At 60.5% G+C, this 27180-nt stretch overlaps 2 protein-coding genes and 1 pseudogene across 2 annotated transcripts, besides 1 other annotated feature; all 3 read left to right on the forward strand.

Moving 5' to 3' along the window:
* LMJF_33_2900 (hypothetical protein) lies at positions 1–8088 on the forward strand (the record flags this gene model as incomplete). Its single annotated transcript, XM_001686001.1, has 1 exon — positions 1–8088. One exon carries the CDS (start codon positions 1–3, stop codon positions 8086–8088), a length of 8088 nt encoding a protein of 2695 aa, XP_001686053.1.
* Positions 8089–11590: 3502 nt separating this feature from the next.
* On the forward strand, positions 11591–15873 carry LMJF_33_2905 (annotated as a pseudogene).
* Positions 11591–15873: a sequence feature.
* A 5405-nt stretch (positions 15874–21278) lies between these two features.
* On the forward strand, positions 21279–26540 carry LMJF_33_2910 (conserved hypothetical protein; the record flags this gene model as incomplete). Its single annotated transcript, XM_001686002.1, has 1 exon — positions 21279–26540. One exon carries the CDS (start codon positions 21279–21281, stop codon positions 26538–26540), a length of 5262 nt encoding a protein of 1753 aa, XP_001686054.1.
* Positions 26541–27180: the final 640 nt, after the last annotated feature.

Below are 27180 nucleotides of genomic sequence, written 5' to 3' on the forward strand. Positions count from 1 at the left end.
ATGCAGAGCGCTCACGCGACAGCGTCTCAGCTTACCGCCTCGCAGCCGTCTTGCGAGACGTTTGGATCGCACTCCACCTTGCAGGGGAGCACTGAATTGCAGCAGCAGCAGTCCCCGTCATCGAAGAGGGGGCCGGTGGGCAGCAGCACCGATAGCCCCACGTGCACGGTATCAGCGAGTGACGATAATGCTCTTGGCTACGCCTTGAGTGACGGGTGCTATGTGCCCCTCTGGGAAGAGGTAGAGTCGATACCATCGCTGCGGCCGCTTCCTCAGCCTCTCGTCGTTTCGCGTGACACAGAGTCGCCCACCGGCTCACGCAGCGATTCGAACGACAAAGTTAGCCTCTTGTCGTCGTCAACTGCTGCCGACCGGAGGCTCTTCTCGTCACAGCGGCAAGGGCCTGGCTGTGGCGCTGATCGTCATCGGCGTCATTCGCAGGCGTTGGAAACTCCGAAGGGTGATGCAGATCTCCAGCCATGGAAGATAACGTCTAGAACGACGCAGCTCCAGAAGCTGAGCGACAGCAGCAGCAGCAGCAGCAAGACCTGGGAAACTGAGGCGTCTCGCAAGAACAGCGGCGTTACGGCACCCCCGCGGTTGTCGCGCTTGGAAGGAAGCGGACGTGTTTCGCCGCGCCCTAGGGAGGCAAGCTCGATTCCTCCGGCGGCATCGGCACGCCAGCCGACCGGTGGGCGGCTTGAACCTCTGGGGCGTGCCGTCAGCTGCGACTCCGCTCCGGCAGCGCTGGCATCGTCGTACCCGCTACGAGTGGGAACGAGTACGATGTTTGACACCACTTCCTCAGACGGAAAACTGATTACACCTGCGGCATCGGCGGCGACATACTTCCGCGACACCTGCAGTACCGAAAGCGGCGCTGGCACAGCGTCCTTCTTCCTGCGCGAACCAGTGCTCGCGAAGTCATCCTCGTCGAGTGTTGGGCAACGCGTCGCCAGCGGTGGGTCTCCCCGTGCCGCGTGGCCTCTATCGTGGAGGGGCACGCCCGGTGATTGCGGACGCCCCATCGGCGGCGCTCCACACGCGAATAGGGCGCTGAGGAGTGGCGACCCCATGACGCAGGTATGTCAGCCTTCTTCGGCAACCCGTCAAAGTTCTTCTTCCGTAGCAAGCGATGGAGGCTTGCTGTCTCCGATGCGAGTCTCACCGCAAGGGTCTGGCATGCCGGCTGCTGGTGCTGCTCACCACGCTACAAGCAGCAGAGGCAGCGAAGTCTTCTCGATTCACACGCTTGTGTCGCGCATCAAGAACGTCGACAATTTCGACTACGGCTTGCAGGCGCTCGGCTTTCCTGTCGAGGACTGCCGGCGCGTCTCGAAGGCGTCCGCAGGGATGCGAGGGGAGCGTAGCAGCGGCGACTTCGGCAGCTTTCTTATGGTGGCGTCTAACAGGTCTGGCGTCAAATATCAGGGCGGCCACAGCCCTCGCAGCCCCGCTGCCAAGACCGGTTCCACCGCCAGAGGCGGCGGCAGCTTTGCCGGCGCATCGTCACTCCCGCCGCTCACACGCAGACAATCTAAGCTGCCGCTGACCTCGTCCGGCGTGCGTGACGCCTTCCCTTCATCATTTTTTGGCCCCTCTGGTGTGCCGCCTCGCTCGAGCAAGAGCGCTAGCGCGACAGCTTCGTCCTCAACTGCGCAGACCTCCACGTCGACCAGCTTGTCGAAGACCCTCTCGAGAACGATGGTCCCGATGACCATTGGGGATGAGCGGCCGGTGTCAACCGGTGACGGTCTCTTGCCGCCTGCCGCGCCTGGTGCACTTCGAGCTTCTGCTGGCGCGGCGGCAGCGCGTCCGCAGCTAGGAGGCGCCAACGAGCCAAGCTTCACTACTAGCGTTGCCCCCGCAGCAGTGGTTGCGACTCCACCGAGTGCGTCGCGCAGTGGCATTGACAGCAGTGGCACTCTCGTGTCAGCATCTTTTCGCTCCATCGTCCTGCACCCGCGTCGGCTGCCATACAAACTTGACGTCGTGTACGGAGATCTCGCGGACAGCTCTAGTAACCTCACCGGCAATAACTCACCACGCAGAAGCGCTGCACATGGCAGCTCTTCCAACGGCCCGGTGGCCGGTTGCGGTGGAGGTGGTGCCACCGGGTTCCGCTCTACAGCGAGGTCGTGGAGTGCGACGGATCAGTCTGAGAGGGGCGACGATGGAGGCACGCTCGCTGTTGTCGAGGGTGAGGAGAGCGACTCGCTGTCTGCAGCGCACTGGATGCCCGGCTCGCTCGTGTGGCGCTTTGGTGAGGACAATTTTCAGGACTATGAGGCACTTGTGTCGCTGGCGGTGTCGCCGAGCAGCAGCAGCAGCAGCCCCAGCGACGGCAGCTCCTCCTTTGGTGAGTCGAACCTGGGTCTTACCCTCGAGGCGGGTACGGCCACGCCACGGCAACTGCGACGCCAACGTGACGACCTCGGTGGTGACGGGAGTTTCACCCTCGAAGCACCGGCTGATGGTGGGGTGCCACTAGCAAAGGAAACGGGCAGGTGCAGTGGGCGAGACTGCGTCTGGGCAAGCGGCGATTATGGTAGCAGTCTGGAGGAGCGCCGCCTGCCACGTCGCTCCCGCGACACCTTCCTCCCCTTCGAAGACGGCAGCGCCAACTGCTCGCGCGGCTTCACCAGCTTCGCGCTGTCTTCGTTTCTGCGGGATGCGAGGCCCACCAGCCTCAAGGGAATGGTCTGGGACTCCTTCTCCTCCGTGGCGCCGTCAAGCCCTGTCAACTCGTCTGCTCAGGACACCTCTTCGCCGCCGTCGACGTCGGGCAAGACGGCCGTGATGGCGTGCGAGAACGGCCGGACGGGTGGCCTCTCGCACCCTTCGCTCTTCCAGGGCATGAGTAGCACAACCGCCGGAACGCAAGCGGTGCCGCTCGCCATTGTCTCCGCTACCAGTATTGCTGCCCACACCTCCACAGATCCCCTTGAGGTTCCCGCCCAGAGTTCACCGCTGACGATTCGCGGCGGTGCATCCGCGAGCACGACCTCCGAGTCCGTGACGGGTGCGGCAGGGCCGAACCACCAAGTAACGCGACCACCGATGAACGTGGGATCGGCAGCCGGTTTGGCACACCAGAACCAGGCGGGACAAGTCGCCGCGACTGGGCCAGACGGCGTCAGCAGCAGCAACGGGGCTGCCGAGGCGCCAGCGGAGCTCGTCCGCGCCGGTGTACTGCGATGGTCAAAACCCCTTCAAGCTGCGCGTATGAACCGCAACACAGTGTCCCCGTCGCACGGGGCGACGGCTGCACGCTCCGCCCGTCGAACGCAGGATGAGCTTCCGGCCTCGGAGCTGGAGGTGCTGAGGCCAAATGAATGGTGCGACGTGCGGGGGTTGACCGTGCTTGAGTGCTGTGGAGCAGCGGCAACGAACGCGCCTGCGACAGCGCGAGTTTTCGTGGTAGATGGTGGCTACACAGTGCGCGTAGTCCAGGACAACTTGGTCGGCGACTGCAAGACGGACGAGTGTGTCCAGCGGTGCGCTGCTGCTATGACTGCCGCTAGCGGGGCGAACGCACCCGACAAGGCCAGCGTCGCTGCATCGCCGCCGCTTCCCTCCCTGCTGATTGACACGGCTGCTACGCGCTTCATCGAGGGTGGCGAAAACGCGATTGCGATAGTCATGGACACGGTGGGTGACTTTTTGCAGCGACGGCGGGTTGCCGCGGCGGCGGCAGCCGTAAGTTTACAGGACAGCATGCGTGGCAGAGGTGGCGCATCACCTTCGTCTTCGCTCTCCTCTCTGGCGCCGTCGACTCACGCGGCAGCGTTCCCGACAGCGAGCGTGGCACGGGCAATGTGCATGCGCGTCGTCGAGACCTTTCGTTCCTTCAAGGGCACGCGAGCCAAGACACACCCGGACTGTGTGGCTGACTTGAAGGTGGCTGTTGCGCTGGTGCCGGTTAACCTGCAGCTGGACTCTCCGCCGACACCGAGGCCTACGTCGGCGCCGACAGCGCGCGCCGGTTCGCCTGCGGAGATTTCTCCTTACGCCGGTGAGAAAGGCGTCGTCTACGACGTGATCTACACCGCCTGCACTCGCGACACCTGCTGTCGCCCACTCGAAGTGGCCACGTCGCCGGTCTTCGGCGCATGTCTGAATGAGTGCCAGTGGCACGTGGTTGAGGACGAATCGGACATTGCTGTCGTCTTCGAGCTGGCGCAGAGCCTCGCTGAGGTCGCACGCGGGCGGCAGCAGCAACGCCAGTGCTTCTTGTACATCCAATTCCTCCATCAGTGCTTCATTCCGGATGTGGCTGCCGCCCGCGGTGCGGGTGCGGCGACGTCACCGGTGTTGACGCAGCGGCGAGACAGTCGGCACAGCGATATCGTCGTCTCCTCCTTTACCATCACCACCTCTCCCTATTCAAGCGTGCTCGAGCCCATTCTTGATCAGCGCGCCGACACGCCGTGGCCACTTCTGCGTTACGCGCTGGGGAAAGGACCCTGCACCGTGCTGGCGGTCGTGAACGTGCACGAGGAGGACGAAGAAGCGGCATACCCATTGAGCATTCTGCAGCGGCTAAAGTCAATGCAGCACCCGCGACCGCGGTGCGGCAGCATGCGCTCCTATATCGCTGAGCAGCGCAACAAGATCTCAGACCACAAGTGGCGTTTGGCCAACATAACAGAGTCTCGGTCAGAGACGCAGGCCACTATCAAGCGGCTGACGGTGCTCATCTCGAAGCTCGAGTGCTGCGCGAAGGATGCCGAGGATTTCTTGTCGGACCCCACGTCTGCTCACGTGCCAGTATACGTAGACGCGCGAAAGGCAGTCCCTGAGGTCGGTGGTGCAGACCCACTTGTCCACACTTTCTCACCGACCAGGGAGGCGGCACCGACGTGCGAGGCGCCTCAAGTGCTGGCCCTGGTACAGCATTACTCTCCAGTCACCGTCTTCGCCTCGTACTCCCCCAGAACCGTATCATCTGGGCCCAAGGAAACGACAGCGCGGTGGCTCGCCGCTCCGGCGCGAGCGTCGCCGATGGACTCGACCGCACCACGCACGGTGTCGCTGACGGCGCAGCTGTCTTTAACACACTCCACTCGTGTCCAGGTAGACGAGATCACCTCGCTTAGTGCGGCCAACACATCGGAGCTGGACTGGGAGCGGTGCGCGACGTGGCGCCGCCTCGGCGAACGCTTTCGCAGCGGCTTCAATGCCACCGTGGCCGTGGTTCAGGAGTCCGCCAGGGAGAACCGCGCGTGGTCGTTGCGGGTGATACTCGAACTGGTCCACAGTGTGCTCAAGGACTCGTGGGGACGCGTCTCGAACAGGCCCGCCAAAGTTGGCGATGATGACCAGCCGTCGTTTTCCTCGCGTCAGGTGATGCGCGTCGCCGCGTCCGTCTATCACTGCAGCGACTCGGCTGTCGCCGATCTGCTCCGCACCTCCAGTACGAGTCGCATAGCCACTGGCGCCTCCGTCCTCGGCACGGTGTCCTTCGCACCGGCCAAGATGGCCGTGCGGCCGCTCGCCGGCGCGTGCGCGCCAGTGAACGTGTCAAGCAAACTGATCGCCTCGCCAGGGGAGTTGGAGATGCTCTTGCGCGGGGCGGTCGAGCGCCTGCGTGCTGCGCAGGCTGCCGCAGAAGATGCAGCGTCGCACGATGGCGTGCAGGACGCACTCACACGGCAGTGCCTGCTCGCGCCGGGGTACACTGTCATGAGCATCGAGCTTACGCAGCAGGTGACAGGGGCTCGCCGCCGCTCTCACGCGAGCATTGATGCGGAGCACTTTTTCAACGACAGCGAGGATGTGTACGTGAGCACTCTGACGGTTGTAAACCTTGGCGGCCACTACGCGTTGCTGTCGGAGGCAATCAAGGCAGGCACCCCCGCGGGCGACAGGCACGAGGACGACCCTATCGCACCTCATGCGGGGAGAACGGCAGCGACGATACCGGCAACCTCTAGTGGTGCGGAACCGTTGACAGCTAGGGCCCTGCTCGCGCGCCTCCTTGTGGACCGTCGCCACATGGTCGTGTGCGCTGTGGTCTTGCCTGCTGTTCCGACGCCTGAGGCGGCGGATCAGTTGCTGTGCACTGTGAGAGACTTCGTAAAACATGTGGCGAGCCAAGCCGCAACGGGGGCGCCGTCGCTCGGCAGCGTGCGGCACTTCATCGCACACCTGAGAGGTGTGCTGCGCGTAGCAGAGCACCGAAAAGGTGGTGTGAGCTACTCACTCATTAGCATCCGAGACGCGGTGAAGCGCGCCTTTGCCGTCTTGCGCGACCCGCGCAGCGTTGCCTTCACCTTCTACCCATTTACGCAGGAGGATGCGGAGGCACTGGCGCTGCCTGCGTCACCGCTGCGCGTCGACCGCGCTGCAGTTGAATCCGCATCTGTGAGGGAGTACGGGTCATCAGATGCCCTCACCAGTGGCACCGTGCCCACCATCAGCGGCGGTGGCGGTCGCAGGACGCCGACGTTGTCGACGGCAGAGACGGAAAATGAAAAACGGCGCGTGCCGCGTGCAGCCGCGCTGAGGGCGACGCCAACGAAAGCTACGCGCCCTAACAGTGGAGTGCACGGCGCCTTTGACTGCCGTGCCGTCGGCACCGCGATGAGTGCGCGCACCGCGCTCCTAGGAAACGCGGCCACCTACTACGGAATTTGCTATGACTGCAAGGAGGATCCTCTGCTGCTGTGCCGCGACGTGGCGATGTTGCTATGCCGATCAGCGCCGCGGCGTCGGCTATGCGCCCCCACCACCGCCACCCCGGCGACAACGACTGCGCGCACCAAGGTGCAGCACCCCAGTGACATCAGGGAAGAGAAGGACGAGGACAAGCAGGTGACGGTGCCGAGTGTGGTGGTGCTCAATGCGGCCACCACCAGCGCGCATGTGTGTCGGCGCGGCACATGGGTACGCGTCCCCGTCCCCTCCACGCTGCCTCCGGCGCCAGATCAGCTACAGTACTTCTCATTTGGCGCCGATGAGCTGGTCCGCATCAAGCCCACGTCGATTGGCATGAAGAGCTCACGACTAATGCGAGCCGTGTCGTGTGTGTCGCGTGGGCGTACGGCAGCGTTGCTCCTATCGGACACGGAGTCGTGTGAGGCGACGTCATCGATTGCGTGGTTGACGCTGCGCACCGTGATAGGTGGCATCTTCCAGTCGCTCAGTGTGAAGGAGGTGGAAGGGGTGCGGCACTGCGCGGCAATGCGAGCCTTCCTGATTGAGCAGGACAGCAAGGACGTGTTTGCCGACCTGCTGGCGCCGAACCTGACCCCCGCGCACCCCCGACAGCCGCTGACTCGACTCGATTACTCACCCTTCTGCGGCCCCATCCCGTCGGACACGACCGCCGTGCCTGTGAAAGATTTGCAGGACGTTAACGTGGCGCTCACCTCTGTGCTGCTTGGTGCTCGCTTGGCCCATGAGTCGACCACTTTAACGGCTGCGGAGCAGCTGCAGGGCTGCATCGTTCTGCACCTCACGTTCCACCAGTACATCCCGGCAACAGCCGGCGTCCTCGCCGACGTAGTGGTGTCGTCGCTGTGGTGTGTGCACATGGGATCCAGCGTCGGGTGGATGGAGGCGTTGCACAAGGCACCGAGCACCGCCACCGGCGCGTTGCTGCGCTACTGGTTGGGGGGTCCCTGTTACACCACCGCCATCGTTGGATTTTCCCGATATGTGGGGGTCCGTGCAGCGACGTGGCGTGCCATCATCGACACCCAACGGCGTGTGAGCCTGGTTGTGCTGCGGATGCCGCGCTTTGGCAGCGTCCGTGCGTACATGGACTACCTCAGCGAGACTGTGGGAAGGTGCACGAAAAAGGCACCAGCGGCAGCGAAGTTGCGTGACCAGCTGGGAAGTGCTGTGACCGTCACGGGCGCTTCAAGCGCACTCGCCGCCTCGTCGCCGCGTCAGAAGTGGAAGTGCGACGGCTCATCGCAGATGATGGCCGGCGTAGCGGACGCGGCGGCACGAGTGATTGTGTTGCTAAGGGAGGCGCAGAACATGATTGACCGTAGTGGTGATGACGGAATCACTCCAACGAAGCAGCTAGGATTACTGGCGCATGACGAGAAAATGTTTGCTGCCTTAGACGCGGTTTGAGGAGACGGTGTGCGTGTGTGTGGGTGGGGGGGGGGAGATGTGGTAGAAGTGACTGTGGGAAGACAAGATGGCGGGTGTAGTCCTTTACGCGCTATCTTCCTTTCTCTGTCATCCTCTACCTTTTTTGTTCGCCCTTCGCTTGCTATTGCTCGGGAGCGTGTACGCTTGGCGGTAGATTTAGGAGCGCGGTTGACACTGTTGATGGGTGTTCTTTTCTTCCTTGCTTTGTGTTGGCCTCCCGTCTCAACAGTCGACGTATAATCCACCTGTATACGACATCCTCTGCCATCAGATCTGCATGCCTTTCAGTGCCCACTGCTAAGACTACTACTAAGAACCATCGATTCAGTGAGTTCCTTATGGTAAAAGCTCGTCAGGGGGGGGGGAGGGGCGGTCAGCACCCGTCGCCGCTGTTTCTCAGCTGGGTTTGAATATCTGCGGGTGAAGAGGAGGAATTGAGAGATTGCTCATACGCTGCTGACTTTTTACAAACTGGCAAGTGGCAACCGTCGCTGAAGGGGTCATCCCTTTCTCGTGGTCCAGTCCAGAGCTGCGAAGTGAAGTCGTATGATTCAACAGCCCCCCTCGAACCCGCATGGCCTCTTGCGACTGGCTTCTTTACTCGCACAACGTTGCAGCTACAAATCACACCTCTTGCTCAGGTACTGTTCCCCCTCCTTTCCCCTCTTTCTCCACGCGGCACGCCTGTTAAACGCAAAGAAACCCACACACCCTCACCTTGTGTGTTCAAGTTTTACGCCTCCCCTCACCTTGCCACGCGATGTGCCGGGGAGGGAGGGATGGAGGGGGGGGGGCGGAAAATGCATAGAGGGGCACAGTTGTGAAGGATGCTGTTCTTGTCAGTTTCTCCGCTCATGCGATTTCATTTTGCTCCATCCGGGTGTGGGCAGAGCATTCCCACTTGGCACGGGGCTTTTCGCTGACGCTTTTCGCTGACGCTTTTCGCTGACGCTTCCATCTCCACCTCGAGTACCTTTGCCGTTGGGTGTTGCGCGCGTCCGGCAAGTTCGCTCTTACCGCTTTGTAAGGGGTACTCTTTTGCTTTTCAGTTTGTTTTGTTTTGTCTTCGAGCCAAGGCGCGTGCAGCGCATACACGGGAGCCGTCTTCTTTTGTTGCCTCATGGAACCCCGCGCCCGGCGTGGCGCGCGCAGGTAACACACAGGTATATGCAGATATACGCTTGCGGCCTTCTGTGGTCGCACGTGTGGTTCTCAGCGTTTTTCCGCCTTTCTGCAGTTCGCCTTTATTGCTTGCGCCGCTTGGTGGAGCATGTAATCTTTTTCCACCCCTTTGCCGAGGACACCTCCAAATCCGTGTTCCTTCCAATTTGAGTAGTCGACCCTTTTCCGATGCCAGGGGTGTTCAGGCTTTATCGCGTTGCCAGGACAGGTATCACCGCGAGCGCCGGCGCCCGCCTCGGAAGCGATCGTTGTCCCCATCAAGACAGTCTGCTCTTTCGGGCGGCAGAGGAACGGTTGCTAGCATTCGAAATCGCGAAGAGAATTATGTCCTTCTCCATCGGTAGCGCAGCGGAGGCGGTGAGAACACGATGATAACGGCCGGAGGCGCTTCGTTGGGTGTTGCTTTGTCATCACCGTTGTAAATTGTTTCACATTCCTCTCACCTCGCTGGTTTACCGACTGTGACTATGCTCGGTGGGCGGGTGGGCTCGAAGCGGCAGTGAGACAAGAAGAAAAGGTTAGCTGAGCAGGAGTCGGATAATTCGAGTGTGTGCGCGTACGCCGGAGAGAGCGAGTTGCTAGACAATGCACAACCAGCAGGGGGCGCAGGTTTTTTCTGCCCCCCGTTCTCTACACTTAGCTGAATGAGGACGTAAGGGAAAACCCGCATGGTGCATCCCTGCCGCTGGAGGCCGATTGGATGGGGAAGTCAAGCCGAGACATTGATACCGTGCATTTTTCTCTAGCGATGGCGGTTGCGCTTCGTACATGCGCGCAAGCGAGAGGGCAGGAAAGCATATTTTTTTTCCATGTACGCGTTTGCTGCCCCCGGTGCAGACAAATCCGCTGGGGCACAATAGACACTCGCACAGAACGGGCTCTCGCAACAGAGACACCGCATAGCTGGCGCGCACTTCATTGCGCATATTATGTATCCCCTTTCAGCTTCACAGACTCGAAGGACAAGGAGGCGATGCTCATGGCACGTTGGCTTTCTACCTGCCTCTCGCCATTGTGCATCTCTGCAGTCACGTCTATCTCTCTATCCTTGCATCCTCTCTTCTTTCCCGCCGCCTTATTTACTTGCGGTGGCGGTTTTCTTGCTTTTTTTTTCGCACTGAAAGTGCTTGGCTCCATCCAGGTTTCTCCCTGCCGCATTCATGCTCACGGCCCCCTATCCTCCCTCCTGCTCACCACACACCTTTTTCCTTTTTTCACCGTTCAGGCACCCGAACTCTCCATTTTCCCTTCTCACTTCCATCGTTCTATCACCCCCCCCCTCCCCACCGCACTCCATCCCACCCCTCGCGTCCAAGCTCAGATTTTCTACAGTGCGTGCCGAGGCAGCATCCGGTGAAGAAGAAGAAGTGCCTCAAAGACGGGCAAGAGAAGGGCTGGTCCGGCTTTCTCTCTGCGCGTGGCTTTGCCCATCCGATACCCCTTCAGATTTCTCTTCGTTTTTTGTTTTGTCGTTTTCCCGCACATCCCTTCTCTCTTTCACACCCACTCAGTGGCCATATACCCTTCCCCTCTCTCTGCTACGGAGGCTCTCTGCACCGCTGCACACACCTTTATTGTTATCTTCTGTTGCTCCACTTTGGCTTTTCGGTTTGGTCGGCCCTCTTGGTTCCCTCACTCAACCTCCACTATTCCTTCATTGCGTTCGATTTTGAGTAGTCCACTGTTGCCTTTCTTGTGTCCGTCGTGTACTAAAACAGTGACGCAGGGTCGCCGTTATTTTCTCTCTTACACACACACGCACGTACATACAGGACTGCCACAACCTGTGTCATTGTTGGCAGTCGATCGGTGTGCGGTGTCGCACAACTATCGCGCCTCTCCCTCCGTTTTCGTTTTCCCGCTCGTTCCCTCGGCACCTCGTCACCCGAACACTTAGCGGTTCACCATGCCCTTCTGGACTGCAGCGAAGCCAGCTCCAAACCGGCCGGTATTCCAGGAGACGCAGGCGTCTGGCGCGACGAAGCCTGCTGGCGCTCCTCCGGCACCGGAGGCCAGAACGATCTCCGCAAACGGCAACGCTTTCGTCTCCGCTGCTCCAGCCAATGCTGGCGCCAAGCCAGTCATCGGTTGCCGTGCTTTCCCTCAGAGCGGTGGCGTCGGGGGGCCTGCAGCCAACATTATACCTGGTCCGCGGCCCCCGCAGCTGCAGCAGCCAAGGGGCAACTCCGTGATGATCGGCAGCGGCTACGGCAACTCGATGCACCGCCCCAGCAACACGAGAGGCTACGTGAGCATTTGCGACTTCGGCGGCATGGCTTCTGCGTAGCCCGGTGGCTTCATGTACGGCAATCAGAAGGGTATGGCCAGCGGCCTCGGCTCCATGGGTGGGGGCCAGGACTGCATGGCTAGCCACAGCTCTATGACTGGCGGCGTTTCGATGTACGGTGGGATGGGTTGCAAATCGATGGTCTCCTTGTACGGCATGGGTGGTTCGATGGACTGGATGTACGGCATGGGCGGCACGGGCTACATGATGGCACGCTCCATGAGCTTCTCCTCCTATGGTGGCGGAAACATCTACGGCTCGATAGGCGGCAGCTCGCTCATGAAGATTGGCGGCAGCGCTTACAGCATTGGCGGCATGTGGGGTGCGGAGTCGGGCACCCAGGTGCGTCGGCACCCCGACTGCGACATGCCGACCGTGGCAAAGGCTCTGCAGGACGACGACGCGACGCGCAGGTGCCTGGTTCTCACTACCGCGACAAAGCAGACGGATACGAACAGTCAGCTGCCCGTGAAGGGTGCTGCTGCTGCCGCGACCAACGGCGCCAAGGCCGCGGAGGAGGACAAGGAGGTGGCGAGCGGCGTCAAGTCAAAGTCGGAGGGGGACAACCGCGTGATCGAGAGGGCGAAGCAGGAGATTAGGTCGCGGGCGGCGTCCTCGACGGCGAAGTCTCCGTCGCAAACGCCACCGAGGACAAGCGCGGGGTCACCTTCCGCAACGGTATCCATGGCATCGTTATTGTCGAGAACGCCAAGAGCACAACGGTGGCGGTAGAGAGGGTGGAAGCGGGCCACAAGGTGTCGCTGAAAATGACGACTGGCCAGTCAGCGGAATGCAAGGTGAGCGAGATGATGGAGGGCGCCGACGCGGACATGAGCAAATCCGCCGTGCTGAACACCGTTTCGACACACCTGCTTAGCGGCCACAATGCCGCCTTGATCGCCGTCGACAGAGGAGAGAAAATGTCGGCAGCCGTGGAGAATGCCATCGTCACATTCTACGGGGATCACTTGAGAAGCTGGTGGGGGACTACAAGTGGAAGGCGACCTTCTCCGCGTCAGCGATCTCGGGTGCGACCAGCTAACGAGACCTGCAAGATGACGCGGCGACGGCGGCCCCGCCGAAGACCATCGCGTTCGGCTCAAACCTCATCTGCGGCGCCTGCATCATGGACCTCAAGAAGGTGACAATGAAGGACGCAGAGACGGTAGCAGTGCACGTGAAGGGTGTGCTGGAGAAGAAGACGCACCCGCAGGAGATCCTGTTCATGCAGGCCATATTGTGCATCTGTGCAGAGAAGGACTTGCTCATCTGCTCCATGAACGCCTACGTCGTGCGCGACACCGAGACGGCGGAGGCCTTGGCGATCCTCGACGACGGCCGCGTGCGAGTTCCAGTGCTGCGCCCCGCCATCGGCGGGTCGACACCACGACCGCCGTCCTGCTCCTCTTCGGCGCTGCCCCGGCGGCGGCGGAGGCAGAAGCGATGTGCCTCATGGGCACCCTCTGCACTATGGAGAGCTCACCGCCTCGCAGCGGTAATGTGCAGCGCTTCATCGAGTACGCGGACGAGCAAATCAGGAAGATCGGGGACGTGGCAAATCTCAGCAGCGCTGAGAAGGACCGCTGCGCGCACATGGTGGAGAAAATGCGGACAATGGCGAGCGATGCAAGGGAGCTGATCGGCAACATGGAGATGGGGCCAAGCGTGTACCCTATTCATAGCAAGAGCAAAGCCCCCAGCGTGGCCGCGCTGGCAGCAGCTGACAAGGAGAGCAATGCCAAAGAGGCCGCTGCGGTGACCGAAGCCGCCAAGGCGGGCGACATCGCCGCGAACGGGAAGCCGACGCCGGCGACCGTCCCCAACGGCAAGGCGCAGACTGCGGAGAAGCAGGAAACCGCAGTCGAGGGCGGACGCGGCGACGCCGGCGGGCACCAGTGAACCCCTTCAGCTCCATCCACCGTCTAGCTTACCTGCAAGACGCCATGGTGCCGTCTATCGTCGAGATGGTGCAGGTGGTCGTGAACGGCTGGATGAAAGCGTATGGCGGGGACGAGTGCATTGAAAGTCCTGCCGGCGCCAATGTGCACGCGGTGGAGGAGTCCAACGAGCTGAGACGCATGGCGGCCTTGCTAGCCGCTGGCTTCAATGTCGCCCTGCTCAGTGCGGAGTTCACGGAGCCGACGCGACCGAATGCGCAGATGACGTGGCAATCTGTGAGACTCTTTCCCACGTTGGTGCTCAAGTCTGCCGATCCGGAGACGGCGGCGGAGGCGACGCTGCACATGCTTGTGGTGCACGAGCGCGAGGTCCTGTCGGACCTAGGCTCCGGCGACACAGCACCGCATCCCCTGGTGTTGGCCATGTCGCCCCTCTTTCGGCCCGTGGTGCACGGCAGCGCCGGCGTAAAGGTCAGCACGCCGGAGGAGTTGGTGGAGGTGATGAACAAGGCACTCGCCAATGCCCAGCCGGCGCTGAAGGATGGCGCCATAATTGTGATGACGGTGGTGGTGCGGCAGAACCGCCACGACGATGTGATGGTGGCCTCCGTCTTCGCCGTCTCGGCGGCAGACCTGCGCCCACACACGAGCATTCTTGAGCACAACCCGAGTTACTCCCGAACTCTCTTTTCTTGCGCCCTCGGTGACCCGTCGTCCACTGGCGTTCTCATTACAGCGTCCCGCAAGATGGATTTGTCGGAGCTGACGAACACGTTCAGCATGCAGCGCAGGGTGGTTCACGTTGGAGTGCCGGCCTCGCGCCGTGGGAGCGTGAGGGAGCTCATCTAGTAAGCACGCGGCTCGCTGGAGCGGCAAAAGAAGAAAGCGGCTGCGGCGACGGAGCCGGCAGAGAGGGAGGCGGCGGAGAAGAGTCTAGGTCGCCTCGCGGAGAGCCTGCGCGACCACGAGGAGCTGTTGGCAAACCCGAAAACCGCTGAGGCCAAAGCCTACCCACCCGAGTCTGTTGCAGCAAGTGCGTTGTCGCCGACGGCAAGGGAGCACCCGGGCCGGGCGGCGACACCTCCGGAGTTGCCACAGTTTCAGGAGCGTGCCGCTGAACTTCAGCATGAGGAGACACAAACGGGCGCCACGAGGGTGACCCCGGATGCGAAACCAGCACGGCTGTCACAGGAGGCCAAGCCCGAGAAGCCACAGTCGCTGCAAGCGCAACAGACGGAGGAACCAAAACCGCAGGAGGAAGAGTCGCGGAAGACGCAGCCCGCCGAGGAGCAGCAGACGGTACGGCACGAGAACACATCCGAGGAGAAGCCGTAGGAAGCCGTGCAGGACGACAACACGCAGGCGGCGCAGATCCTGGCCGTCGTCACGGAGGACATCGGCAGTAGCTTGCAGGTGAAAGAGGGCTGGTCGGTAGAGGGCAGCGGTGAGCAGCTCATCGTCACGGATGTCCGGGGGCCGCACAGCTTCCTGGTGGACAAGGTGGTGGTGCGGCAGAACCGCGGCTCGCCCATCGACTCGACGGTGCTTGAGGAGCTGCGCCACCGGTTTCTGCAGGGCAACAATGTAGCCCTCTTCACCACGGAGGCGCGCGGCTCTGTGGCGAGCCTGGAGATGGTGGGCCGCACGGTGCACCGCATTCTGGGCAAGATGCTGCGGTCCAACTCGCTCTTTATGTCGCTCTGTGCACTGAGGGAGAAGGAGAACGTCGTACTCGACACGATCACCGATGGGGGCGAGTTCCAGACTGCTGAGCTGAACGCATTGCCCCTGTTTGGCCCGTCGGTGGCCGGCGCCAACTTCGTAAAGGTTAGCATGGTGGAACAGTTCTCAAAGCTGATGGGCGGTGACCTTTGCAAGTGCTGCGAGAGTCGCGCGTGCGTCGTACTGCCGCTCGTGCAGGTGGAAATTGAGGAGGAGCAGCAGGACGCCAACGTGTCTTCGCTTCTCGCCCTCATGTGCCCCGGCGACACCTCCATCTACCGCCATGCGCTAGACCAGCCAGTCAAGGAGCACGGGCTGCTCTCCCTGGTCTTCAGCGGTTCCTGCTACACGGTCTTCGCCGCCGGCCTGACGAAGCAGCCGGTCGACGAGGGCTGCCTGATTTTCCCGCGCCACGCGCAGCCCTTCAAGGGCTCGGTGCGTAACTTCAAGCCACGCAGTGGCAGTGTGAAGCGCTTCATGGAGTACACCCACAGAGCTGTTGCGCATATGCAGCAGAACTGTCAGCGCGCCACCTCCGACGAGGACAAGGCGAAGGTGCAGGCATGCATCGACGCCGTGAAGTTTATACTGGAGCAGTCCGAGGCCTACCTGGTGGACCCCGTTAACAAGATGCTGCCGAGCTTCCCCAACGTGCGCGAGCGCTGTAAGCGCTAGAGCACTTTCCTCGGTCTGTGCCGGCTTTGCGTCTGCCCGTGTATATGTTTCCGAGCGCTGATGTATGTTTGTCCTATCGCGTGTATCTGTCTTGTTCCGCTTGGCGCAAGTCAGCCTCCGGCCCCGACGCCAGTCGTCCATGCAGCCGTTCCCTCTTCCTCGTTGTTGGAGCGGTTTGGGCGTTCTCTCGTCCACGTATCTGTGTGCCTTTTTTTTTGCTGCTCATCTTCCTTCATGTATGGACTCTTCCATCCACTCCTTCTTGCTTTTTCCGTCTTTGGTTTTCGCGTGCATTTCTGCGCGCGTGCACCGATGGGCCGGCTGTGTTTCTCGTTTCCCGGAGCTGTGCGCCTGTGATGCCGCCTGCCGCTATTGTGGATTTTTGATGACGGGAAGGAGAAAAGGGCGCCACAGCGAAAGGGACAGAAAAATGGTGCTGAAGATGCCTCCTCTGCCTTTTGAACTTGTGTCCATGGGCGCAAGTGAGGGCGGAGGGGACGGAAATCCATGCGTGCGCGATGACGTTATGGGCAGGAAATGGAACGTAGGCGGCGCAGCGCAAGAGCTGTTAGTTTTTCTTTGTTTGAGGGCGTAAGGAGAGAGCGGGGAGAGTGTATTGGGAGGGGGGATAGGGGGGACAGGTTTTCCCCCATCTTTCCTTACCTTTCTTTTCCCTGCCCGCCCCGCCCAACACCCACACTGCTGAAGCCCTGGACCAGCCTCATTGACGTTTCTCTCTCTTCCTCTTTTGTGTCGTTTGTGAGTGCACCAAAGACCTTGTAGCCGCTTGTTGCGTGGATACGCACATGTCGCCGTCTTCGCCATCTTCTTTTCCGTATCGTGCCGCTCGCTGCCCCCCCCCCCCATTGTCTTCCCCCCGCAACACTCCTCCTGCTCTCCTCTTCCCGCATCGGCGCGTGTCTTTCCTTCTTTCGCTTTCCTAGGCGCTGCGCTCTAGCATGTACATTGCTCATTGTCGTCTGAAACCTGCACCGCAGGATTGGGAGTGAGGGAGGAGAAGCAAGGTGAAAGAGGGAGAGAGGAGAGGTGCCGTCTCTCGCCCTGCGTCCTTGTTCGTCTCATGTAGTGTGAGGTGTTGCCATCAGCGTAGTGGATCTGTTTGCCTTTTATTTCGTTGCTGAGATTGTTGTCACTTGCGTCACCGTGGCATTCACGTATGTGGTGAAGGGTAAGTTTCTGCGTCCGTACGAGTACATGTATGCGCATGTCGTGCACCACTTTCCTAAATGCTTATACTCCTATATATATATATATGGAGATGGCGTACTCATGTTGTGTATCGTTTTCTTTTCGTATCCGCGTGTCAGTGCCATGTCTCTGGCTCTGTGTCTGCATATTTCTTTGCATCTTTTTGTTTATTCTGTTTCTCCTCTCTCCCATTTGTGTGTGTGTGTGTCTTTGTTGTTTTCAGCTGGTGCTGCTGCCCCGCCCCTTCCCCCGACGCATCTCCATGATGGCTGCTCTTCTTTTCATGTGTTCGTTGTTCTCCCACCCCTTGCTTTGCGTTTTGTCCGCTCCTCCTCCTCGGCCTTGTCTTGTGCTCCCTCTGCCCATTTTTTTATGCATGCGCGTGTGCGTGGGTGGCATGACGCTGCGGCAATGCAATACAGCAACAGCTTTTCAAGCAAGGAAAACACGAGAGCAAAACCTGCACAACAAAAAGTGCTAATAAAGCGAGAGAGAGAGAGGCGACACTGGATGTGGGGACTGGAAATGGATCCTCTCCGCTTGGGTGAAGCAGGTCAGCGATGCGCCTTTGCTCTCAACAAAAATGAGAAGTAACACAGATTCAGTGTGTGTGTGTGTGAACGTCAGATGTATGGAGATGGTGCCAGTGGGAGGGGGGGGTGAGCAGGAGGCGAGTGGCGGGTATTGACACATTTTCCTGTACAACACGACCTCCTTTCTTCTCTTCCGCGCCCTGTCAGTCGCTTCAAGCGCCCATTTTTTTTTTGCCCCGGGTGGGGAGGGTATCGCGCACCGATGCCGCCCCTTGTTTCTTTCCCTTCTTGAGTTCTTGTCCCGCATTCAGTGCCGCTACTCCCTGCGTGCTCGTCGCAACCTTCCTCAAAGTACCAAACACTTCTCCGCCTCTGCCCTTATTCTGGTGAGATCGACGGCGGTGGGAAAGGGCTGACGATTCAGTGGCGCGAATCACAGGTGGCCAACACCTCCGTTGTTCTTTTTTTTTGCGTCTTTCTGTCGATTTTGTTACAACGGAAAGCGTGCGCACAAGTCATGTGTCACCTCCTTCCCTCTTGCTGCGCGTGTATATCTCTCCGTTCGTGCGCGTGACTCGTTCTGTGCTGGTTTATCATTATTAATATTCTCCCCTCTCGCCCCTGATGACGAGAGACACCTCAGCGTGGTATCTCATGGCCGAGAACCTCACTCTGTGTGAGAGGAAGTCAGGCAGCCAGCCCTATCCGTGCTCATACCACACCACCTCTAGTGGTGCCAAGGTCATGCACCTACGACGTAGGGTGGGCGGAGCGATCTATGACTGCTGGTGTCGGCGGTCAGGCCCTGGATGACGCTGCGGCGGAGCCACCTGCTACAGTGAACGCGTCTGTGCCATCAAAAGGATGCGCATAGTGTCCGCGTAATTCGAACGTAACCCGCCCGGCCCTCTCACTGCCCACTGGTGGTGGGCAGTCTGCGTGCTATTCCGATGGGGAGGCACCATGTCGCGACGGGCATGATTTGGAAGCGGCTGTGAGGCGATCTACAAAGTGGCGGATGGGTAGATTTTGATCCAACGACATTGCTCTGATGGCTGAGTCGGCGCATTGCTGTAACACACGTCTTCCACTGCTCTGCACCACGTGATGTGGGGCCCTGTGACAGGCCGGTGCGGAGTGGGGTTCAGATCATGTCCCATGGCAGAGAAGGGACGCGGTCAAGGGAAACGATTCTCCTCAATTTTTCGTTCTCTTCTTGCCACGTCTCTACTCGGTGAGTGCGTGTGTTGGCCATTCCTGTCCCTCCTCTCCGTTCTCCTCTCTCTGTCCGTGTGTGCACACGACATTACTATGTGCTTTACGCTGCTTTACGGTTTGCATGCTTTTACGTATCACGTAGGTGCGCCTATCTTTTCAGCACCCGCCTTTTGTTCCCCGTTCCCCCCTCTCCTCCCCTCTCTCTCTTTGTAGGCCCCATCCACCTCTCCCTCTCCGTCACTTTGCCTTTGCTCCTTTTGTCTGGCTGTGTCTGGTGATGTGCTTTTTCACGACGATGGTGGACTGCGATGCAGCTGGAAGTATGAGAGGTCGTGTTTCTCTCACATTTTCGTGTGTGATGTCTCTTTCTTGCTAACGTATTCCCCCCCCCCCTTCTGCTTGCTTGTCGGTTCACTCGCCCTCGCTCACTCGTATACGCACATTCGACAGCTGCCGTGTCTCTCTCTCTCTCTCCCTCTCTCTGTCTTTTCTCAGCGTATTCATTTTTGCTCTGTTGACGTGGTTATACGACGCTTCAGAGGCCACACCGTCTCTCCCTCCTCCCCCCCCTCTCTCTCTCTCTGTGTGTCTGTGTGTGTGTGTGTGTGGTCTCTTGGTTTTGTGTCTCTGCGTTTTTTTTTACGTGTTTCAGCTGCAAGCATGTCCGCGGCGCGGTTGGCGCTTTTATTCGCCCCTCTCCCCCTCCCCCCTCCTCCTCCTCCCTCCCCCCCTCACCCCCTCCTCCTCCTCCTCCCTCCCCCCCTATGTGAGATGTGGTTCTCTCTTCTTTTCGTTCCTGTGGAAGAGCATCACCCGTACCAGACATCGACAGCGATGCGCAGAAGAGTGCAGCTACCGACGCGCAACTTGCTAATATGATTGCTCGCGATCTCTCTGCGCGCAGAGATGATCCGCACGAGACGCGCAAGGAGAGGGGGAGGATGGGCAGAATATCTTCTGTAGGGCTGTGTTTTCGCGCTGGTGAAGGATGCAGGTGTGAGGAGAGATGGAGCATGAGAAGAAGGCCTTTGCGTGTCCGTTTCTCTTTGTGTCTTTTGCCCTCTGTCTTTGCCGTCTCCTCTTCTTCGGTGCCGCGCTTGCTCCTCTGCTAGCCCCCCCCCACTAGCGGGGCTTGCACATACACACACACACACAGCACAGGTTCAGCTCTGTCGCGTAGGGAGAGCGCTTTCTCTGCCTTTCCCACATGAACAACAACCAAAAAGGAATGCAGCCCCGTTGCAGCGCAGCGGTCGGATGGCTGAGCATTTTCTTGCTCTTGCTCTCGTGTTTTTCTCGTGCGCAGCGCGCATTTGAACTCGCAAAGGTATGACACGTCCACGACCGGTGCGCGATGGCTCACCTCTTTTCACCCCATCCTCCTGCCGGCTCTCTTTTACGCCCTTTCCCTCTCTCTCTCTCTGTCTTTCGTGCTGCGTCGACACCTATCGACACGTTCTTGTGTGTCGTGGGCTTGTCTGTGTTCCTCGTGCTTCTCTCCCCCCTCGTGTTCTGCACGTCTCTACATCTCCCACGCATGACGTAGAGCTCTTGCTGGCTTTTCTTTGCCTCGTTCTCTTTTCTGCGCACGCGCATTTCTCCTCGCTCCTTCCTTCCCCTTCGTTAGTCGTCGCTGAGAGCGTGCGCGTGTGGGTGTGCCGTGTATTCGTTTCACCAACGCTTCTTCGCGAACACACCGAAGAGGTCCTCCGCTGAAACCCAACTGGCTTGCATCCACTCGGAAATACTTGATCAAACCCCAGAGCTGAGAAGACAGGAGTCCTGTATCGTAGGGGAACACCCCTACACGCTACGCCCCCCTCCTCTAACACGCCGATACCCTGGCGCGCCACAGCAGGCATCGCACATAGTACTCGTACATTCAAAAACTTCTTGCTGGACGGGCACCGACTCACATTTTTTCCTTCGACGTAGTTTTACGAGGCCGTTGCGTTCTCTGGGATGCTACCCACCCCAGTGCAAGCAAAGCACGCCGCGAAGGCGGCCACGCCTCAGGCGACATGGGTGACAGCAGAGGCCCCGGCTAGTGTGGCTTCCGATCCGTCTCCTCGCCGTGCAGCAAACGGGACGCACGCTGCCACGCTGTCTGTCCATACACTCCCGACAAACGGCACTGCGCTTCCGGCGTTTGCCCCGTCAACGCAGCGCGCGAGCCCACAGCCGGCCGGATCAGCTGCAAAGGCGGTGCCGCCAATACCGAAGGCGGACCCGTCTTTCATGCCCGAAAAGCCTATCTCCGCCTTCAGCCCAGGTACCTTGACACGCGGGCAGCAGCCCGGCCCCGGCTACGGAGTAGACTCGGCCATGGGGAGCTTTGGTGGTGGCGCGATGGTGCCGACGGGCGTCGGCGGTGCACCCAACCCAGCTTACGGGGCATTGTTTGTGCAGCCGCTCGGCGGCAGCAGCATGTACGGCGGTGGATCCATGTTCGGTGGAGTACCTCCCGGTGCCGCCGATGGCTTCATGTACGGCAGGCAAAACCCGACCATGATGCACGGCTCCAGTTATGGCACCTCCACAATGGGGCCCTATGCTGGCCCGATGGGCAGCATGTACGGCATGGGCAGCCTGATGGGGTCCATGGGTGGTGGCAGCTACGGAATGAGCGGCTACGGCGCAAGCGGCTTCGGTGGTAGTCTCTACGGCGGCTCTCTGTTCGGCAACACCGGTAGTCTCTACAGCACGGGAGGCTCCCTCTATGGCAACAACGATCCAAATGCAGTGATAGGCAGTATGCGCGGCAGTTTTATGGGCTCCATGTTCGGCGGTTTCGGCTCCATCTACCAAGTCGACGGTCCCCACACGAGTCTTGGTGTGGTGCGCAAGCAGTCTATTCCAGGCTTCTCCTACACGTTCGGGTCGAACCTGGGCACTACCGCGTACCGCCCCAGCTTTCACGTCGATTCGGCAGCGTCGCGTAGCGGCAGCATACGGGATAACACTTTTCGCACCTCCACCTTGATGAATGCCAGCGAGCACGAGGCGGAGCCGAAGGCGAAGGCCGAGGAGACGGCCCGGCAGCACGGCTCGACCGGCGTTGACAAGGACGGGAAAACCATTGCGGAGGAGCCCGAGTCGATCATGAAGAAGCGCACACCGCCAACAGAAGCGCCAAAGTCGCCGCCGACGGCGTGCCAGCAGGGCAGCGGCGACACAGCCGATCAGGCGGCGGTGCTCTCTAGCGATTTTCGTATCCACAACGTGGCGGTGCTGGAGCAGGCGGGCGCCGGAAGTGCAACCGTGACGAAGAAAGGCGAAACATGCGTGATGAAGGGCAAGTCGTTCGCGATGGATGAGGTGGTGGAGTACAAGCCAGCGAACAAGAGGGCCGCCGTCGAGTCGCGTCATCTGAACGACCTCATCGAACACGTGCTCGCAGGCCACAACAGTGCGATCCTCGTCGCCGACGACGGCAAGGCAGTAGGCGCCGCCAAGGCGGCTGTGGAGACGACCATGACAAAGCTGATAGAGGAACTCAGGAAGCCGGCACGCAACAGCTACGCGGGTCTGTCGATGACCATGTGCAGCTTGCCAAGCAACACAACGGTACGCGATCTCCTCGTTCACGATGCGAAGACGATGCCGTTGAAGACAGGCAACTCGCCGCTTTTCGGGCCCGCTGTCGTGGGCCTCAAGTCAGAGCCCATCGAGAGTGGTGCCCGCTTCGTGGAGCTGTACGACACCGCACTGAAGCGCGGCGATCAGAAGTCGATAATGGTGTGCATGGTGGTCGTGTTGCAGATGCGGCCAGCCTCGGGCGAAGGCAAGGGAGAGGTGTTCCTGTCCTCTGTCTTCATCGGCGTCAGCCGTACCGGCCCAAAGGCGTTCCACGACATCATCGACAAGCTTCCTGCCTCTGCGCACGAGATCTTTCGCTACGCAATTGACGGCCCTACAGCGTGCGTGCACGTCGTGTCGGTAAGCCACGACACGGCAGACGCGACGGTGCTGGAAGAGGCGGCGAAGGTCGGCGCGGTCCAGAACAGCCCAGCACGTAGCGGCAACGTGCACCGCTTCATCGACTTCACGGAAAGCCAACTGAAGAGCATGCTGAAGCGCCGCGATGCGAGCACCGGCTCCGAGAAGGCGGAGTTTGACAACCATGTGAAGCGGCTGAACGTAGTGCTGCAGGATGCGAAGAGTCTTCTGTCCAACCCTCAAAAAACGGTACCGCACGTCTACCAAACTGAGGCAGGGGCGAACACTGCGGCAACTCTGGCAGAGCCGAAGACCCGTGCCTCGCCAGAAGCTGCGGCTGAGGGCGAGGCGAAGGACAAGCCGACTGCGGCTGCCGACTACAGGCCGCTCAGCACCAACATCGCGGCTCTTGTAATCGCGGATGTGGCTGAGGCACGCGCGTACTCAGTAAAGGACACTACCGTGACGGTCAGCGGTCGGCCTTTTTCGGTGGATGAGGTGGTGATGCGCGAGGCGGTGAAGTCGAAGGCCATGGAGACCAAGACGACGGGCCGGGTTCTGACCGCCTTTCTCAAAGGGTACAACGGTGCCGTCATCGTGGCGGATAGCACGGCGGTGGCTGCTAACGGAATGGAATCGCCGACAATGAGCATCCTCTTCTCGGCCGTCGCTGGTGCCCTCGAGAACACAGGCTGCAGGGGGGTGCGCGTGTCCATCGCGCTCTTACGGGGGTCTGGTTCGGCGTGCGACTTGAGCGGCACCGCCGCGGAACTGAAACCGATCGAGATATTATCGTCTCCGCTGTTTGGTCCGATCCTGCAAAACGCCGCACTGCACCGCATTCGCGCGCAGGAGGATCTGCAGAAGATAGTAGACAAGGCGCGGGAGCAGGTGAGGCCGCTGTGGAATGCGGATAGTGCGGTGCACATCACACTGCTGCATTGCTTCGTGGAGGGTGACGATGTGTACGTGTCGTCGCTGCTTTTCTCTTTCTCATCGTCCGCATGCAAACTGTACGATCAGGTGCTGCGGCAGCAGAGGCACAGCATGCACGACTTGTTTCGCTACGCCTTTGGCGGTGCCGCCACGACGGCGTTCGTCGTCTCAGTGGCCAAGGAGGACCAGGTAGCTGACGTTGTGGCGTCCCTCGGCACACAGCACTCGGCGAGTGTCTTGCGCAACCGCTCGCCGCGGCAGGGCAGCGTCAGGAACTTTATCGCATACACAAAGGCCTCGCTCGACAAGCGCCGTGGGCGGCTGGCGACTCTTTCGGACGACTCGACGGAGAAGGCGGCCATGACCAAGGCCATGGCTCCGATGGAGCGCATGCTGAGCGACCACGAGAAGGTAATGGCGGACCCTGCGAGCAACTTCCCACAAGCCTACCCCGCAGAGAACGGCAGCGACAAAGAGGCCAACAGCGAGGCACCGGCTGCGGCCGGCGCGGCGAGGCAGGAATTCGATCGGTGTCTGACTGACAACGGGAACCGGGATTTGCCGAGTGGCGAGCAGCCGCGGCAGTCGCCTCAGAAGCCGGCCGCCGGCAGCACTCCTAGCGCACGCCCAGAGGAGCCGATCGCCGGCTTCGCGGAGCTGCGTGTAGTGGCCTTCGTGGGGCGCGACGTGGCGGAGGGTGCGAAGCAGCTTTCGCTTGGCAGCAAAGACTACACGGTTGATGAGATCGTGAAACGCATGAGGAGCTCCAGCGGCACCACGACGGGGCCGTCGGTCAAGATGGCTGATATCGAGTCGCGCTTTGCTGGGGTGCACAATTGCTCTCTCATCTCCGCCAGCTCGGTGACGGATGCCATCTCGGCCGAAGAGCCGGTGTGGATGTACTTCCAAAAGTGCCTCAACAGCGCCTTCGCCGGTGGCAAGCCTGGCGAAGAGATGTGCGTCGACCTCTCCTTCGCGGTCGTGTCGGCGGACGAGCTTTTGGCAGACCTGCTGTCGGATGAAACGACGGCGGAGACTAAGCCGCTCGAAATTGTGTCGTCGCCTATCTACGGCCCACGCATCCACAATACCCGCTCGGTTGCGGTGCGCAGCGCGGACGAGGTGGCAAAGATGATGGAAAAGATTCACCTTCGCGCGGAGAGCCACCTCGGCGCGATCCGCACCGGCGACGTGATGGTGGTCGGCACGGCGCTGCTGCGCCGCCGGACGAGCGAGGGTGATGTACTCGTGGCGTCGCTGATGGGTACGCTGACAGGGCCTTCGGTGAAGGCGTACAAGGAGGCAGCGGAGAAGGCGCCAGTGGCGCGGCGCACGCTGCTGAGTGGCGCCTATGGCGGTCCCAGCGCTACCGTCACATTGCTGAATATCGGCGCTGAGGATGAGTCGGCGCAGGGCATGTTGTCCACTGCCATGGCGCTTAGCAAAAACCAGCGCAACCTCGTCAGCCGCTCCGGTGGTGTCGAGGCATTTGTGCGATTTATCGAGGGCACAATGAAGCGCGAACAGGCGCGCGCCGCGGCTGCGTCGGGGGAAGCGAAGGAGCTCCACCTGCAAAAGATGAATCGCCTGCAGCCCGTCATCGAGGACCACAAGAAGCTGCTGCACGACTTCACGGCTCCCATCCCCGCTTACCCGATCACAAGATCAAGCAGCAGAGACACCCCAAAGGCGGAGAGGAAGGGTGCCACCGTCCCTGGCACGTCGTCTGCCAGCGCCGCCATCTCCAGTGGGCCGAGGAAGGCGCCGCAGTCTACCAAGGTTCCGACGCCGGGCAGCACCACCAAGAAGGAGCTGGCGGAGCCCAACCGCATCCAGACTGTCGTGGTTGTCACGCCGAATCGAAAGACACTATCCTCGACGGCCGTGGTACCGGTGACACGGGCGGACGAGACGCACATTACGATACGGATCGCTGGCGAGCAGCGCACCGTCGAGTGCGATGAGGCGGTGAGTCGCCTCGACCACTTCTCCGCCGTGCGCTCCGACAAGCTGAGCGCCGTGGCCCAGCATTTCGTCTCCGGCTTTAACACCGCCATCCTCTGCTGCGACGTAGGAGGGTCCAGCGCTGGGCCCACCGCGTGCGCCAAGACCGTGCACCACGCTATCCAGGCGAAGCCGGAGAACTCCGAGCTCTACATGTCCATCACCGCCGTCAAGGATGACGGCAACGCCAAGGACCTGCTGGCGCCGAGCGGCAGCAGCGGCTACACCCCTTTGAAGGTGAGCAACTCCCTCATCTTCGGTCCGTGGGTTCACGGAGCGACCATGGCGCGCCTTGTTAGTGTAGCCCAGTTTGACGGCGCCTTCAGCGCCGCGTACGTGGAGGCTACAAAGGACGGGGCAGCGTGTGTTGTGAGTCTCGTTCTAAAGGCAATGGAGAAGAAGGACGTCATTGTGAACAGTCTGCTGGTGTCTCTGAGCACGCAACTCAACGCGCACGCGGCGGCGGTGAGCGCGCCGCTCAAGGCGGATCGCAAGCTTTATCAGTACGCCGTGCATGGCAGCTGCCTCTGTGTCGGCCTCCTCGGCCTACCTGACAAGGTGGACAAGGAGGGGATCGCAGAATGTCTTGAAGTGTATGCGAAGATGCGAACTATCGAGAACCGCCCCTTGCGCAGTGGCAGTGTGCGGCGTTTTCTCGCCTACTCTATCAAGGCCGCGGCAGATGTGAAGTCCCGCGCCGAGCGCGTCACGGACGAGCTGGAGCGCGCTATGTACAAGCAGCGGCTCGCTTCGCTGGAGAAGATGGTCGGCGACGCGCGTGCGCTAATCGAGTCGCCAGAGGGTCGAATCCCAACCACGTACATGTGACCCCAACCCCCTCCTCGCCGAGACGGAAAAGAGAAGGAGCATGCGCGCGCACACACAAACATGCGTGCATAGCGTTGCGCGGACAACGCTCGGAAAACAAGGCAAAAAAGTGAAAGGCACGCGACAATGGTAGAAAGGCGAATGCAAGCACACATGAACATGAGTCACGTGAGAATCCTGTTGCGCTTCGTCGCTCTGTCTTCGCCTTCTATCCCCCCTTTTTCGTGCTCTAGCGGGTTTATCTTTCGTTTCGTGCGCCCACGCCCTTCTCATCCTTCCAAGCGAACGCTCTTTTTTTCCAGTTGACGTATGTCTGCGCCTCCTTCCACGGGGCTTGTTGTTCGGGCGTGCATGTTGCTGATGAATCGCAATGATCCCCGTTGTTGTGTTCAAACAGGTGCGGTTTGTCTTTTTTTGTCATATTTTTGTGTGAGGGGGCGTGGGAGAGGGGCTCTCTCTTCCCTACCTCATCACTTGGTTTTCTTTTGGTTGAGCTCTTTGGCTCCATCCGTGTGCTTGGTACACTGGCCTCCGCGCCAGCCATGCTCTCTGCGGGCTTACAGGAGTCTCTACTGGTTTGCATGCACACCGCCTGTGTGATGACAAGCAGAGCATTTCGCTCACCTCTTTTTCTTTCTGT

This window comes from Leishmania major, chromosome 33 (genome assembly GCF_000002725.2).
Source record: "Leishmania major strain Friedlin complete genome, chromosome 33".
Taxonomy (NCBI): domain Eukaryota; phylum Euglenozoa; class Kinetoplastea; order Trypanosomatida; family Trypanosomatidae; genus Leishmania; species Leishmania major.